Source organism: Manis pentadactyla, chromosome 3 (assembly GCF_030020395.1).
Source record: "Manis pentadactyla isolate mManPen7 chromosome 3, mManPen7.hap1, whole genome shotgun sequence".
In the NCBI taxonomy this organism is placed as follows: Eukaryota; Metazoa; Chordata; class Mammalia; order Pholidota; family Manidae; genus Manis; species Manis pentadactyla.
In genome coordinates this window covers 214,085,239-214,102,998 of record NC_080021.1, presented here as the reverse complement: position 1 = coordinate 214,102,998, position 17,760 = coordinate 214,085,239, and the positions used below count along the sequence as shown (strand labels likewise).

Sequence of the window (17,760 nt, the reverse complement as noted above, 5' to 3'; positions counted from 1 at the left end):
TTAAATTGCTATTATTTAACGTTCTGAACATTCACTTAGACAAGAACATAAAATGAAGCATAATATTGTTAAGAAGGATGCAGAATGTCCACCTACAGATATCATGGGAATCAACTGAAAAACTATTAGAACCATTAAAACGTTTAGTGAAGTGTGGCAGATACAAAATAAATACATAAAAACCAAGAGGGCTTTTCCTTGGCAACAATACCCCAGATTCTAGGAAGACAGCTCCACTGTTTACCAACTGGGTGCTGGGCTCGGACTCCACCCCTGTCAATTTTCCTGCCGCTAGTAACTGCTGTGAGTCAGCAAGAGGTCTGCTCCTCTTTCCCAGAAGGCACTTTAGATATGTGAGCACAGCAACTAAGTCTTTTTGAATGTCTTGCTCTGGGGTGAGGATTCCCTTTGCAAGCCACCGCATCTTCCGGGGTGGAACGAGGAAGGGTAAACCAGGGATGGTTCAACTACGCAGAAACAAGCTGTCCCTGCGCTCTCAACATCCCCCGCTTAGAAATACCCATTTACACATGAACAGTTGGTAACCTAACTACAAACCACTTAAATTTTTGCCTTTACGTTGTTTTTGATGATAATGGCATATTCTTGTTGAAAGATTCATACAGAGAGATGTGTAAATACAAGATGAGATTTCCTCCTTATCCCCATCTTGCTGGGAAGCCATGACAAACAGTTTAGGGGGCACCCTCCTAGATCCCCTTTCGGGCATATGCATCCTGGAGATGTACGCACAGATACTCAGGGCTCCTTGGCTGAGGCCTGGAAGGCAGAATAACTTTCAATGATTTGACTTCGTTGGTGCTAAGAACTCTCATAACTGAAAAGAATCTTAGAGATCATCTAAGACCAGAGTCTAGGTCCCTCATTTTGGGATTGAAATACTCCCTGTAAAAATACTCCCTGGAGTGGTCTAGTGCAGAAGTGGGTCTCTAGATCCCCATCCAAACACCCATCCCACTACACACACTGCCGGGCACCAGCATGGCCTACATCTGACACTGCACCTGGTGTGCTTTTCTCTGTTATACTGCAGAGACAACCTTGATGCAGTAAAGCAAAATGATTGATGGGTTTGGAAGCCAAATGATTAAGGCTCAGATCCCTGCCGCCCCACTGACTAGCTGCGACTTTGAGTGAGTTATTAAATCTCTCTGTGTCACCTTTTCCCCATCTGCAAAATGGGAAGGACCACACATGCCTCATAAAGTTGGGGGATTAAATGAGATAAAGTGTGTAAAGCACTTACTTCAGTGTTTAGAGTGGAACTTAAACACTCCTGGCTATCAGCGTCACCGTCACTATCACCATCCACTTTAAATGGTGTTCGACTTTCCTAATAAGAATGAATCCAGTGGCTTTCCAATCAGTTTCTTATCACTCTCCATGGAGTTTGTGATGTTTCCTGTTTTCCACTATGTTTCTCTGCATACAAATTCTTTCATCCACTCAACAATAATGATTTATTGGAACACCCGCTGTGGGCCAGACATCCTTCCAGGCACTGGCAAGACCATGATGCACAAGCCAAACAAGATCCTGCTCTGAAGATGCTCACACCTCAAGTGGGGGGAAGACAGCCAATAAACACAAGGAAATGAGCATTCTAGGGAGCAGTAAGGGTGCAAAGGAAATTAGTAAGGCTAAAAAACTAGACTGTGATGGGGGATTGGGAGAAGGTCCTCTGAGGAGGTGACGAGGACGAATCAATCCTGTGAAGATCTTGGGGGAAGAGTTTCCAGGCATGGGAAGAGCAGAAACAAAGTCCTCAAGTCAGGATCAAGGACGGGACAGTGCAGGAACAGGGAGAAAGCAAGTATGGGGAGACTTAGCAAGCTCAGCGAGGAGAGGGCTGACTCACAATGCACTGGGAGAGATGGCCCCCGAGTCTCACCTGGTCTTTAAAGCGGTAACTCCTAGCTGAGGACTCCACAAGTCACTCACTGCACCCTGCTCCCTGAACACTGGGCCTCATTCATTCACCTTCACACATGACAACTCCCTCCCGCTCCCAGCACCCTCCCTCCTGCCCTGTCTCTGGCATCTGGCATAAAACTATGATTTAGCAAATGCCTGCAGAATGAATGAACTCCCTGAGAGGCATAACTGAGCAGTGCTTGCTGGGAGTGAAGTGAGCAGTCCTGTTCACACTCACGCACTCATGACTAAGGTGATCCCACCCAGTAGCTCTCTGTAGCCACCTACACACCCCTGCCAGCTGCCACTCTCCTGAACCCCCAAGACTCAGACTTTCTACTTCAAAGATCACTGCCTGAAAAGAAGCCTCAGAGCCTCTTTAATGGGAACTGCTGGGGAGAGATCTCTTTATTTTTAAGGAAATTGACACGCAAGTATGGCTATTCTGGCCAGTCCACGTTTGCAAGCCAGAAGGACCTAGAAATGTTCTCCCCTTAACTCTCCTCCCTCAAATTCAGTGAGGAGTGTGGCATTACGTGAACATACAGATACAAATGATCAGATCCAAAGTTTATGCCATCTTAGTGTTTCTCTATTAACTAATTTTTAACCAGTGTCTATCTAAGATCTCACAACCTGAGCCAAAATAATTTTAAAAGCTCATATTAAAGAAGAAACTCAATAAATAATTCAAGCCTCAATAAGAAAAAAGTGCCCACAACAGTAGTTGTATCTGACATTTATTGAAGACTTGCTATGTGGAATACATTATCCTTTACATCTTACATGTATCATTGCATTTAAAAAGCTCACAGGGATTCTCACAGATTAAGTATTATCATCACTCCCATTTTACAAAGGAAACTGAGGCCTAGAGAAGTGTCTATCAATTGCATCACAAGGCACATAATCACATGAAGCATATGGAGGACATTTTTAAGAAGCTATACAAATCAATTTCTTGACCTCAAGGAACTTACAATCCAGTTGGAAAAACAAGACATTACATGTGAAGCATAAGATAAGAGCCATTAGAACCCTCAGGCACTGCTGGTGGTGATATAAAATGGGACAACCACTTTGGAAAACAGTTAAATGTAGAGTTACCATATGATTCAGCAGTTCCACTCCTAAGTGTATATCCAAGAGAAGTGAAAACAAAGGTCTGTTCATAGTAGACAAAAAGTGGTAACAACTCAAATGTCCACCAACTGATGAAGGATAAATAAATGTGGTCTATCCAGACAATGGAATATTATTCAGCCATAAAAAGGAATGAAGTCCTGACACATGCTACAACATGGATGAATCTTTAAAACATGCTAAGTCAAAGAAGCCAGTCACAAAGGATGACAGGCTGTGTGATTCCATTTATACAGAATGTTCAGAATAGGCAAATCCATGTTGACAGAAAGTAGATGAGTCGCTGCCCAGGGCAGGGGGATGGGGAAGGTGGGAGTGAGAGCTAAGGAATAGAGTGTTTCTTCTGAGGATGATGAAAGTATCCTAAAATTGACTGTGATGATAGACACACAATTCTGTGAATATACTAGAAGCCACTGACTTGTACACTTTAAATGGGTGAATGGTATGGTATGTGAATTATAGCTCAAGAAAGCTGTTCTTAAAAAGACATCAGAGAATTTTAGATGAAAACTTCAAACTCAGAAAACAAATGCAGTTTCACTATCCAAAAGAGAAGAAACAACCAATGCTGATAAGGAAGCAAAGAAATGGGAACCCTCCTACACTGCTGGTGGGACTGCAAATTGGTACAACTGATGTGGAAAGCAGTACAGAGGTTCCTCAAAGCACTAAAAAACAGAAATACCATGTGACCTAGTAATTCCACTCCTAGGAATTTACCTGAAGAAAACAAAATTCAATTCAAAAAGACATATGCACCCCTATGTTTATTGCCACACTGTTTGCAATAGTCAAGATATAGAAGCAACCTCAGTGTCCATCAATAGATGAATGGATAAAGAAGTAGTGGTACATATACACAATGGAATATTATTCAGCCATAAAAAGAAATCCAGCAATTTGCAACATGGTTGGATCTAGAGGGTATTATGCTCAGTGAAATAAGCCAGGCAGAGAAAGACAACCATATGATTTCACTTACTTGTGGAGTATAAAAACAAAGCAAAACAGAAAAAACAAAACAGCATTAGATTCATAGACACTGAGAAGTGACTAGGGGTTACCAAGGGGGAGGGCAGAAGGGGGAGAGAGACTGTTGAACCACTGTGATGTACATTTGATAATTTAAAAAATTAAATAAACAGAAGGCTATCCAACAAACAAGAACAAAAACAAATGTAGTTTTGCTCAGTATGGACCTGCTCCACAGTGTCTTCATCTGAAGACAGGAACCCCAGAGTACCCCTATAAAATACCTGTTACCTAAAATTATGATTCACTGTAATAATTCTGTATCTAAATTGTACTCTGCAGAAGTGAGAGAGACCAAAACAGAGACCACAAGCTTTCAGCCCCCGGGGGCAAGAACAGGGTACTGCTCTCTGTAACTGCTGAAGGACAACTGCTGCACCTGAGAATGTTCCTCTTTGGGTGGTGGGGAGTTGGGGGCGGGGAGGGACCCATTGTTTGGCGTGGTCATAAGCGTCAGAAGCGGAGATGGGTGAACAATGCCTTGGCGCACAAGGGCGCACACCCACAGTGGGCTGCTGCCAACATCTGAAAGGAGTGCATGATGATGATAAATGCCTGATTTCCGAGAAATCAGATCTTAACCTCAGACCCATTAAGATGTTGGATAGAGTTACAGAAATGACTGTTTACTTTCTCTTTCACAGGAAAGATTCATTTTCGATCTTACTTTCCCCTCGATTTCATAAGGTTTGTTGCCAAAAGGTTATGGAGCTACAAAGTCTCTGAAGCAAAGCCTCACAGACCCTGGAACTTTGATTAGTAGAACGGAAATCTCAAGCTGGGGACAAGAGATTAGAAATAGGAGTTCCCAGGCTTACTTCAGATGCAGTCATCTCATTTCAGCTCCAAAGGAAAGCTATTTTCTTCTTCCTAACAACATAACTTTCTTTGATAAAAGGAGCTGTGAAGTTATCAAATATATACAAATAGAAAATCAAAGAAAGAATGAAAATCAAAACAATTTATATCTTCTCAAAATCAATTAGTTTATAGTAGTAAATACTGTTCGGCTACATTAGTATTTTGAAATAAAAAGACCAAAGACAAAAAACGGTAAAATGGCAATTCATCTTCCAGGATAGAAAGCACTGTTATTTAATCATAAACATCATTGAAACGACTCAAGAATGAGGGCCATTTTTATACAGGATCATGCAGCTATTTGGGAAGCACTTTACATTTGCTAAAGCAACAAAAAGAAAAGACAGATGATCATCTAGTCGGGTGGTTATGAAGGGGGAGTAATTTTGTTCCCTGCAGGACACTCAGCAATGTCCGGAGACATTACTGGTTGTCACGACTGGACATCTAGTGGGGAGAGGCCAGGGATGCTGCTGAGCTCCCACAGTGCACAGGCTCACAGGGCCCAAAATGTTCAGAAGCACTGAGGTTGAGAAAAAACCCTGATCTAGTCCATCTTATAAACAAACTGACCCCAAGAAAGACCGAGTGCCTTGTCCACGACAGAGGTGGTAGGAATCATCTTATTTTCAAGTCCAGGATCCTGACCAGCCCAATCTACTCTGCTCTAAGATTTAACCTGCTTCAGGTCTGAGATATTAAAAAATGTTTACTCTCATAACAACGAAGCAAAACTGAAGGAACAAAATAACAGCAGACTTAGAGTCTCCAAGAATGAACTAGTGGCTACCAAAGGGGAGGGGTGTGAGAGGGCGGGTGGGGAGGGAGGGAGGAGAAGGGGATTGAGGGGTATTATGTTTAGTACACATGTGTGGGGGATCACGGGGAGAACAGTGTAGCACAGAGAAGGCAAACAGTGGATCTGTGGCATCTTGCTGCACTGATGGACAGTGCCTGCATTGGGGTATGGGTGGGGACTTGATAATATGGGTAAATTAACCACATTATTTTTTCATGTGAAACCTTCATAAGAGTGTATATCAATAATACCTTAATTTTTAAAAAAAGTTTACTCTCACACAGCATGGCAAAGCCACAAGCTCGAACCTCCTCTGGAAAATTCAATACAGCCATTCTAGAGGTTATCAAACTGACAAAGGACAAAAAACTGAGGGAAATTTCCAGATGTCAGGAAATCCCTACTCCTCCACTCTCCAAACAACACACAAACAATCTCATTTCAGGAAGGCTGCTTCCTCTTCCCAAATTCACCCAACTGGCTACAATAAGATAACAGAAAAATAAAACATCCTGTTGGTGTTTGGGCTCAGGATCAAGCATGAGATGAAGTCACGTGGAGCTCAGGGAAGAGAAGAAAAGTTGCAAATCCAACAGAAACGGGTCAGTTTGCACTGACTTCCACTAAATATGCCGATGGGGTGATTCTCCCATCACTCTATACTCTATGGAAAAGATTCTGCTTCTGATGTTTAAAACTGGCTTAATAGTTCTGCAATGGTTATCATTGTTTTTTCTCTTGCGTGGCCTGGCTAGACCCTTTTCCACTTCATTCTGCTGTTTCATGTTACCGCACATTTCAGGCCTGGGTTCGTCCTATTTATGTTTGAGACTGATTATTTTCTTTGGACCAGTCTTCTTCCAGAATAAATTCATTATGCCTTTATGCCATATTTCTGTCATTTTTCCTTACAATATAACTTTAACAAAGTTCCGGTGTAGATTTTTTTTTTCTTTGCTGATTAAATCACCTAGTCCAGAGGCAATTTCCTCTGGCCATCCAGTCGTACCAGAATGTATCATGGGCTCTCTTTGCCCCCACCCCTTTTCCCTAGGCATTATTTGACTAGTGCCTCCAAGAACATGAGTTGGTTGTATGTTGGGATAATGCCTTTGCCCAGCCTTTTTCTTCTGCAATGTCCAGCCCCCAGCCCTAACCCTTGAGTAAAACGTATTCATAGAGAGAGATAAAAACAAAAATGGCAAGAAGTTAACAACTGTTAAATCTAGGTAGAAGGTAGGTAAGAGATGAGTATATTATTCTTTCAACTTTTCAGTACGTTGGAAAATTTTCCTAATAAGAGACAGGGCAGGGAAAGGATGCACATTACCACTCTATGAGAAGCTGGCCAGATCTTTCAGCGTGAGGAAGCTTATTATCTAGCTTGAATTTCAGAGTTCCTTAAAGGATAAAAGGAGGGGCGGTGGTGGAGTGCGACAACCCCCCCACCGCACCACACAACCAAAACAGGAAGTTCAAGATAACTGGTGATAAGAGCATCTTAGGGAAAACAAACTGGAAAACTCTGTCGCTATATGATTGCCTCATCTTAAAATCCTCACACTTTTACCCAAAACATGAAGAGATCTGTAGATGAAGTAGTTTTTAAGGGACCTGCCTCACGGGAGTCTATGGTTGAAAGCCTATTATAGACTGAAATTACCATGGAGCGGAGACTCTTGCTCTCAGCTCCAGGGTTTTATTTTCCTAGCAACCAGGACCAACAGTGTTGATGCCCAGAGATGGGGAGAGGGCTCTCTCCTTCCTGTCTTGGCCAAACCAATCCTCAAGAAGAGGGGTGAAAAACTGCCAGAAGAGGGTCAGCGAGGCCAGCCTCACCCTGTCACTCCCAGGATGGGTGCTCTGAAGGCCACAAGCCTCAAAGTTCCTCCTTTTTCCCTTTAGCTGCCAAACAGAGGCAGCTTTGTTCCTCCTGCCATGACAGGAAGTTCGTGAGGACCATCTGTGACTGGATCAGAATCAACTGGAAAGTTCTGAGCTACCATCTACGCACAGGAGAAGCGGCCTTTCCACCCTCACTACTGTAATACTTGCTCATAGCTTATACCTGTCACTGGGAATCCACGCAGGCATGGAACATAAAAATAATACCGTCTGGCCCAATAGCCACAGAGAAGGGGAAAAAATCTGCGAATGTGATTTACCCAACAGAGTAGTACAATCTGACTTCCTGCTCTGGCTGACAGTCTGGACTAGATGATTCTAAGATTCCTCCCAGAGCCAAGATTCTACAGTGTGGTGGCATTTCGACATAGCACAAAACCCCAAACCTCAGAGCTCTGCCTTTTGATTGACTACAACTGTTTCCTCATTTCCTCCTCAAAACCATCCTGAAGAATGATGTTCACACAGGCAAGGACTGACTTTAAAACTCAGGGAAACACCACAGAGAGAAAAACTTAGAAGTTTCTAACTGCCAAGCTTCCCAGCCTGGACCACAGAGACTCATTCCTAAACAAAGACTCTATCCCATGAATGTCGGCCTCCCGCGGGGGTGAATCAGGCCCTCCTCTCGCCAGCACCCTGTCCTCTGATCGGCTGGCTCCTACAGCTTGTCACCCATAGTGCCCCAGCCCTGACCTGCAGCATGTCCGCCCACTGCCTCACAGCCACCCCTCCTTACACAGTCCACAGGCACCCGAAACACAGTCCCACAAAAGCACATCTTTCCCCGCTGCTGCTTGTCCATCCCCAGTGGGGAACACCACTCTCGCCATCAGCACCTCCACCTCCAGCCTGGACACCACAGTGGGTTCCTCACGGAGGCCTCTGCCAAGGGCCCCACTCCCTCCACCCATTCTCCACACAGCAACCAGCGTCCTTTCTAAGTTAAATTCTAACCATGTCTCTCCCCGACTCAAAACCTTCGGTGGCATCCCACTGCTCCTGGAATAAAGATGAACGGGAAAGGCCAGTGCACCTCTCCAACTTCTCTGCGCGCTCCTGTGCCCCTCCGCTCCAGGCAAACTGAACCGATCTTGTTTTCCTGCCAAGCCTGGACACTCACCTCCTTGACTTAACCCTAGGCCCCAACACCATCCTTCTCCTGGCCAACTCCATCTCACCCTCCAGGCCTTGCTGGGGTCCTTGCTGGGTGGGGTCCCTGATGTGCACTCCAATAGCCTCACCCCACAGGGCCCCTATCAGCACACTTTCTGATGCACTACTGCAGCCTGTCTGATTCCCCTTCTGCCCACGTCTACTCCTGCGCCATCTTTTCTGCTGCCCTAAGCACAGCTTCTGGCATACACGAGAGACTGCAGACATATTAATTGAATGAATAAAAACGCTTGTCCTGGACATCAATTGCAATAGGGTGGGTGGGGACCTGATAATATGGGTGAATGTTGAAACTACAATGTTGCTCACGTGAAACCTTCCTAAGATTGTGTATCGATGATATATTTAAAAATAAATAAATAAAAATAAAAATAAATAAAGACACTTCTCCCAGAACCCTCTGAGGCACGCTGAAAGGGGAACAGGCCGGCCTATAAGGTCCTGGATTTCTCTGACATCTCTGAAGTCCTTTAAAAACAATGAGTGGCTGCTGGAATCTGATTCAGATCGTATCTTCACAGCTAGGCTCCAGCGATTTTTTTTTTAATTTGTTTGTTTTTCTCTACTTTTCTCCAACACTGTCTAGTTTTTTTGTTCCCAAGAACAAAATCGGCTTTCCTGGTGTGATAAATACTTAATATCTCATTCACTTCCTACAAGGTCACTTCTTAGGCCAAATAATTAGTATAGACATTTAAAGTGAAGTATCAGTGGCATACAAGGAACAGAAAGGAATATTGGAAATCGACTTTGGAAAAGCTTGCAATTTAAGCCATCAGTAGTCACTCTTGCTTCAGTGCCCTGCAGACATGTTAAAATCAGATTAGTGAATATCAGAAGCAAATTGTTTTGTTTTAACTAATGCAAATTGTCCCAAAGGGTATCAAGTGGACAACAGCTGGCTGTTGTCTAGTGGTTATTAGATTAGGTGTCTATCAAAAGTAGGAGTAATTCATTTCCTTGACTCTTCCACTGACTTTTAATTATCATTGATACACAAGTAACCTTGAGCAGGTAATCTCTACAATTGTATCTGTAAAGTTACATTTTATCTGTAAAAAACAACCTCTTATAATGGCTCTTCATTGTTTTCCAAGCAATTTAAAAAATATTATTTAATGTGAGATTTAAAAGAATTTTGTGATGCTGGGAATTTTCTAACCAGGTGTTACAACTGGGACTGTCAACTGTGTGTTCTAACTTCTAGTCTAGAACTTTTTCCATTACCAAACAGTTTCTCACTGATTTAAAAACATTTTTTAATTACTAAAAAGGGGTGTGTGTGTGGGGAAGTAAGTATAGCTCATACTTGCTGAAATTAAAATGAAGTCTTGGATACCTCACCCTAACTTTAGCTCTAGCAATAGCCCTGCACAGAAGCAACTAATTGAAGCAATCAAATAAGTAGATAAGAGTTGGGGGTTCTCCAAGCTCTTGTCCTACAGGCAAGCCACAGGCCTAGGGTTCAAAATGTACAGCTGTTGAGTTGCCAGGGATAATGATAAAACTTGGCCTTCCTGCTCGGTTGAAGAAAAGATACTTCATTAGCTGCTAAACACCTGTTAACTTAAGAAGTACTGTATGCCAAAAAGGCCAGAGATAAATCCTTTGGTGCATTCAATAAGCCCTTTCTGGATTCTGTGGCAGATGTATGCTCTCTTACATCTGATGGGTAACACGTGGATGATCCCTGAGTCCTAAACCATCTCTTAGGGAAATTTTGCCCTAATTTAAACTACTTATTACTCATGATAAAGCGATGTAGTTCAAAACAAGAGAGGACTATATTTAGAAATAAACAGCAAGAATACTGCACATTAAACACTACAGGGCAGTGGGGAGGGGACCTGGGGGATTCAACCAAAGCTGTACTCAGATGAAAATTCATATCCTTCAATGTTTTTATTAGGAAAAAAAAATTAACCAAGCATTTGCTTCAAGAAATTAGAATAAAACACACATGCATACAACATAGAAGAAATTGATTTTTTTAAAGACAATTGAAATAGACAAGTCTCTAGCAAGTATGTCCATGAAAATATTAACACAAACACAGTAGAATGAGAGGGGGGATCACAACTACTGATGCAAAAGATATTTTTTAAATTACATAAATTTAATTTAACATCAATAAATTTGAAATCGTTAAGTTGAAAGGCATATTTTATGAGGAGCTACAAATTGTCTAAATTGACTCAAGAAGAAACAGGCAGCATGAATAAACAAGTTAAGTCTGTCAAATAGTTATCCTCTCCCTGCAAGAGCAAGATATTTCAAAGTTTTATGGATAAATCATTTCTAACATCCAAGGAAGGGAATTTCTGTTATTTCATCTATTCTAGAATGTACGAAAAGATAGGAAGCTTCCTATTTCATTTAATGAGAGTTCTGATGCAGAAAATCTAAGATTTGAAAGAGAGGGAGTAAAAATATATATATACATATAAAACATAGTGTTTGATGGTTCATTCCAAATACCTGAGTGACAACTGTGTACCAGTAACATTCTAGGTGCTGAGGATAAAGCAGTGAATAGAACAAAAGTCTGTGCTGTCAGGGAGCTTACATTTGGCTGGTGGAGACAAGGATCAACAAAGAAATAAAGCAGTAAGTAAGGAATGTCAGACAGTGCTAATTCAGCATGGTAATAAGGAGGATAGGAAATTCTGGGGGAAAATTTCCATTTTATATAAAGTAGTCAAAGAAGACCTCACTGGGAAGTAGGCATTTGACTAGAGATCTAATAGATTAAGGGAACAAGCATGCAATTATCTGAAGGAAGAAGATTTCAGACATAAGGAACGACAAATGCAAAGCCCTGAGACAGGAACATACTTGGAAAGATCAAAGGACAGCGGAAGGGCTCCAATATTAATGAATATACATGTAAAAAAAAAAAAAGTTGATTTAACAATACAGAAAAAGAATACATGGTAACAAAGCAAAGTTTATTTCAGAAATGCAGTAATTGTCCCATAGTAGAATTAATTATATTACATTACTAGATTAAGTAAGAAAAACTATATGATCACGTTGAGAGAAACTGAAAAAGTAGTTAATCCTGTTTTTAAAAACAAAACATAAACGCTTAGTAAACTGGAGCTAAAAGGAAGTAGTTTAACTATCACTCCCTTAGGGAAGCTTTCCCTAACCTCCCAGTCTTGTCAGGCTTTCCTGTGCTCATGGGGCCCTGGTACCATTCCTTCATAATTCTTCATAATTTATAGTTGTAACTGACTATTTTGCACTGACTGTAAGACTGTAACATTAGGATCCTTTAAAAAAGTTAGGAGTTAAAAAAATATGATACTTTTAATTAATAAACTGGGAATGAAGACGTAATGGGACCATTCAAAAACAATAATTTTTAAATTTGAAATGAGAATTGTCTAGAGGGTCATCGAATCACTATTATTACAAGAAAAGGTAGTTTTTTATCAGAAGTACACAGAAAAAAGGACAGAAAGTAGAACATTGAAGAAACAGATTAACCTATCAGATGTAAGTACATATTTATCATTCATTGAAGCTTTCCACTTTTACGTTTAAAAGGAAAAGTAAACATACGAGCTTCAAATGAAAACAATATGTAGATTAGAAATGTAAATTGAACAAACTAATTTAAAAAATGGGCAAAGAATCTGTGTAGATATCTTTCCATAGAAGATACACAAATGGCCAATAAGCACATGAAAAAATGTTCAGCATCACTAGCCATCATGAAAATGCAAATCGAAACCACAATGCGATACCACTTCACACCCACAAGGATGGCCATAATAAAAAAGGTAACAAGTGTTGGCAAGGATGACATGAAGCTAGGACCCTTACACTCTGCTGGTGGGAATGTTAAAATAGTGCAGTCACTTTGGAAAGCCCAAAGGTTGGCAGTTCCTCAAAAAGTTAAATATAGAGTTAACATATGGCCCAGCAATTCTATTCCTAGGTACCTGAGCAAGAGAATGGAAAACATGTATTAAAAAAAAATAGTAAAATAAGAATAAATGTAACATAAATTCTTCCAATCCATGAATATGGGATCTGGCTCCATTCACTTACGCCTTCTTTCATTTTCTCTCATCAGTGTTTTAGTAGCTTTCAGAACACAGATCTAGAACATATTCCGTAGGATTTATATCTAAATATTCGTGGTTTTTTGTTCTACTGTAAATGATACTATTTTTAATTCCAATTTCTAACTGTTCATTGCTAGCATACGGAAATACAACTGGCTTTTGTAAACTGACTTTGTATCTTGCACCTTTGTTAAACCATATGCAATTCTCCTTATCATAGGGTTGCTCCCTTATTTGTGAAACTAAGAATTATGATTTTCACATTGCAATGTAGCAAAGAACTAAAAAGTAAATTTGACAAAATGCCAATTTTCCCCAAACTGATGTATAGGTTTAACACAATTCCAATCAAATCCCAGAAAGATTTTTAAAATAGAACTAGGTAAGCTGATTCTGTAACTTATATGGAAAAGCAAATGAACCAAGGGAACCAAAACAACTTTGAAAAAGAAGAACAAAGTTGGAGAACACTCACAATACCCGGTTTTCAGTCTTATTTTGAAGCTACAGTAATTGAGACAGAGTGGGCGTTGGTCAAAGAATACATATAGATCAATGAAACCAGAGCAGGGAGTTGAGAAATGGACCCACCCATATTTATGGCCAACTGATTTTCTACAAAGAACAAAGACAACTCAATGAAAAAAAAGGATGGCCTTTTCAACAAATGGCGTTAGAACAACTGGACATTCACATAAAAAAAAAAATTTACACACACACACACCAATGAACCTTGGTCATAACTCACAGGATACACAAAAATTAAATCAAAATGGATCAAAGACTAAACATAAGGCCTAAAATTATAAAGCGTCTAAAAGAAAACACAGAAAATAATATAAAACAGAAATCTTTCTTAACTTGGGCTAGGCAAAAATTTCTTAGGATACCAAAAGCGCAACCTTACATACAATGATGTACATGCCAAGAATGGTGCTAAATGCTATACATGCACTAGTTTATTTAATATTCATAGAACTGCACAAGGTCGGTGCTGTTACCCATTTTATAGATGAAGAAATTGAGGCACAAAAGGTTCCTTTATTTACCAAAGTCAAGCAGCTAATAAGTAGCAGATCAGAATTTTACCCAAATAGTCTAATTCCAGAGCCCTTTCTCTGCATGACTGTATACATAAAGATTCACTCAACATTTACTGAGTACCAAGCACTAATTCATGCACCAAGGATAGACCTAAGAGTAAGACAAGGTCCTACTGTCCCCCAACGGAACTTCAGGTCTAGCTGGGTAAGAGCAACATGAAGTGCAATACACTGAGTATACCTCCCTTTGTCAGGAAGGTGTGCTATAGAGAAAGCTTCTAGGATTGTCTTTGGCTGTCATTACAGTATGAGTCCCTGTATTCCCCCACAGTTCCTAGCAGGCTTTGAATAAACACTGGTTGAATGAACAGCTAAAGCTGACCCATCTTCTCTACTTTTTTTGTGCTACTGTCACTCTAAAACTCAACTCAAGATGTGACACAAGGCCAAGAACTACATTTACCTTTCTCTCTCTCATATCCTTCATTCATTCATTCATTCATTCAAAAATTATTTATTGACTGCCGACTACAAGCAAGCCACCAATCTTGACATGAGACACAGTAGTGAACATGTCAGATAATACCTGCTCTTCTGCAAGCGGTATTCGAGTGGATGAAACAATCAAAAACCAAAAACCAACCAACCAAAAAAACACCCACCTTATTTTCTTTGATATATAGAAATATTCCCACTTGTGCAACCTTACCTGATTTATTACATTGGAAGAAAAATACTGTAAATTCTGAACCCCAAATGAGCAAGTTTTTTAAAATGCCCACTGTAACACCTGCCTCTAAAACAACTCAGGAGGATTTGACACGAGATCAAGAACTACATTTACAAGGTCATTTCAGATCATTTTAAGTGCTATCAAGAAAATTAAGTGAGCAAATATGAGTAACAGTGACTGTGAGGTTAATTTTTATTGGGAAGACCAGGCTGTGAAGGTGTCATTTAAACTGGTGCATGCTGGTCAAAACACATCTTTGCTTTTATTTTTAAAAAAAGAGAAAAAAGGAAAAGCTAGAAACCCCATCCAAAATTAGGAGCCAGAATTAACCTGTATCACTGACAAAGAATTGCTGTAATATTTTTTTCCAAAATGTATACATAACTCAATTGTTACAGAAAAAGATGCTATTCACACATTGACCTGGTTTATGTAAAACTGGTGAGGTTTTAATTTAATAAACACTGGCTTTGCTTCATTTCAGAGAAGAAATTTTGGCCATATTGTATATTGATTTTTTTTAACCTTCATGTTTTTCTTTAAAAAAAAAAGGGCACCTGGAGGACCTCAGGAGCTACCTGCATGAACAAGGGTCCTGGTAAAAGGATGCAAAAACTTGATTTCTGTAACACTGAAGGATTGTTTTAGAAGCACTGTATTCAAATATAACAGTTGAAATAATGTGACATTAATATTCCATATTTCATCACCCTTTATTTAAAAAGGGTATTAGAAGGAAATGGCATATATAAAATAATGAAGAAAGTATTTTTCACTCATGTTGCAAGGAAATGGACACCAGGTTTTAAAAAATTAATTAACACTGATTTTGGCAACTCATTTAACTGCTCTGAGCCTCCTTTTCTCTCCCACGGGTAAAATGAGGGCGTTGACTTAAGAGGATCCCTATGGGTCCTTTCATCCCTAAACACCTTGGTTCTCCTTAGAAAATAGACCATATGTGATTCAGAACCTTTACTGCACGGGGGAAGGCAGGTGTTACAGTGGGCACTTTAAAAAAACTTGCTCATTTGGGGTTCAGAATTTACAGTAATTTTCTTCCGATGTAATAAATCAGGTAAGGTTGCACAAGTGGGAATATTTCCTACATATCAAAGAAAATAATGGGCAAGAAAAAAATAGTTACAATGCTCAAAAGGAACACTACACAGCCAAAACCATTTGGCAGCAAAGAGGGAGCTATAATAGGAAAGAAAGAGAGCACTATAATAGGAATCATTGGAAAGGAAACTAATTTCCACCATTTTTGTATTTCCCTTCTTATTCTCTCCTACAGAGAAAAACCCAGTTTTAATTTTCTCTTAATTCCAAAAGAGGCAGCAAAAGCCACAACAATTCCTACACATTTTTGTTAAAGAAACAGCCCAAATACTGAAGAGGCAGTATTTGTCTGCACATAGCACCAATCTTTCTTAGTACTGAGGATGCTGTTTTCTAAATATTATCACCAAGAGTCCTCCCTCCGCTGCAGCCGACACTCGGCACCATCCATTGTTTTAAATCCATTTACGCTGAGCCTTTCATCCAAACCCAACCATTGCCTCCCTGCAACAATGGTTCGAACTGCCCGAAACGTTCAGCCGAGGCAGGGCTGAGAGCTGCACACCGGGGGACTGCAGACTGCGCAGCTGGGCAGTCACTCCTCCTCGCGCTGCACACTAAAGCCCTGCACATCCCCGGGGTGATTTCAGAGGGTTCAGGATCCTGATGAGACCCCCGCCCTGGAAGTCCAGGCCCTGGAACGCGAGGAGGAAGGAGGCGGCCTCGGCCCTCCAGAGCCGAGCCTTTGGAGACCGGCTCGCACTCTCCGGCGGCCGGGAGTGCGCGGCGCGGGGAGCCGGTGCGCGCGGAGCCGCTCCCAGGTGGATCTCTGCGGCCGAGAGCCGAGTCTCGGGCACCCAAGGAAGGAGGAGCAACTGGGAGGAGGCGCAGGCCGGGGTTTTAAAGCTCGTCACGATTCACGAAGGAAAGTGGGAAACAGGGAGGGAGTCGAGACAGAAAAAGGCACGGAATCGGGGGGGCTTAGGGAATAAAGAAGGCGAGGAAGGGGCGCGGGGAAATGCAGGGAAGGTAACGGGAGCGAGAAATGGAGGGGGATGGGCTGCAGGGGCCAAACGCGAGGTGCAGGGGGCCGGAAGGAAGGAAAGAAAAGGGTGTGAAAAGGGGAAGATGGGGTGAAGGAGAGAGATGGAGCGATGGGGCACGGGGGATGGAAGGAAAGGGGGACGGAGATGAGGGGAGGGAAGAGGAGAACCAGGTGGGGTGAGTCAGTAGGGGAGGCGTAGGGGCGGAATGCGGGAAGGGAGGCGAGCTGGGGAAGAGAAGACGCGGGCGCCGGCCGCAGCAGCCCGGAGGACTTCCCTCGGTGGAGGCCCCGGAATAAAGGGACCTCCCGCTAGGAGCCCCGGCCGGGCGGGGCGAGCAGCCAGCGCGGAGGCCGGGCGCCGCGGGCAGGTAGAGCGCCCGGCTCCTCCAGGCCCGCTGCAGCCCCCGCCCGCGAGAGGACCCCGACTCCACTTACTTTCTCCCACCACCGCTTTGAGGCCAATGGGGGCCATCGCGCTGCTCGAGTCTTCCGGCTCCTAGTCTCCCCGCGCGACGCCTGCCCGGGTTCGCACGCTCCGCCGCTGCAGCTCGCCGTCCCGCCGCCGCGCTCGGGACCGACTGGAGCCTGGAGTCGGCGCGGGGACGCGGGGGCGCGGCGCCGGCCAGAGCGAGGCTCCGACCCGTGGCGCGCGCAGAGGCGGGGCCTCGCACCAGCCGTTAGCGTCATCCGCGCGCCTCTGCCAATTGCACCGCAGCCCAGGAGCTCGGCCCCGCCCGCCGAGCTGCGGCTGGGCGCGAGGCGGTCGCCTGGCTGGCGCGAGAGCCGCGCCCTCCCCCTCACCTCACGCGCTGCGCGCACCCCGGGCGGCCGCGCGCTCCCGGGGCGCGGGGTCCTAAAGTCCCCCCGCTTCCTCATCTGAATCCCTGGCCACAAGCTGCAGACATGCTCCATCTTGCCCTGTCTTTCCTCTTTCTAGGAGCCTCACG

The 17,760-nt window shown here is 42.7% G+C and overlaps 1 protein-coding gene across 3 annotated transcripts in view; it reads right to left on the bottom strand.

Moving 5' to 3' along the window:
• The window catches only part of STXBP1 (syntaxin binding protein 1), a 54,057-nt gene extending 36,617 nt beyond the window's left edge, over positions 1-17,440 (bottom strand). The window contains exon 1 of one of the 3 annotated variants that reach the window (XM_036913863.2): positions 17,249-17,440. In XM_036913863.2, the coding sequence (XP_036769758.1) occupies positions 17,249-17,285 (37 nt within the window). In that variant the 5' untranslated portion in view covers positions 17,286-17,440. The remainder of the gene's footprint in view (positions 1-17,248) is intronic. The other 2 variants (XM_036913865.2, XM_036913864.2) reach the window with 2 other exon arrangements.
• Between the last annotated feature and the right edge of the window lie 320 nt (positions 17,441-17,760).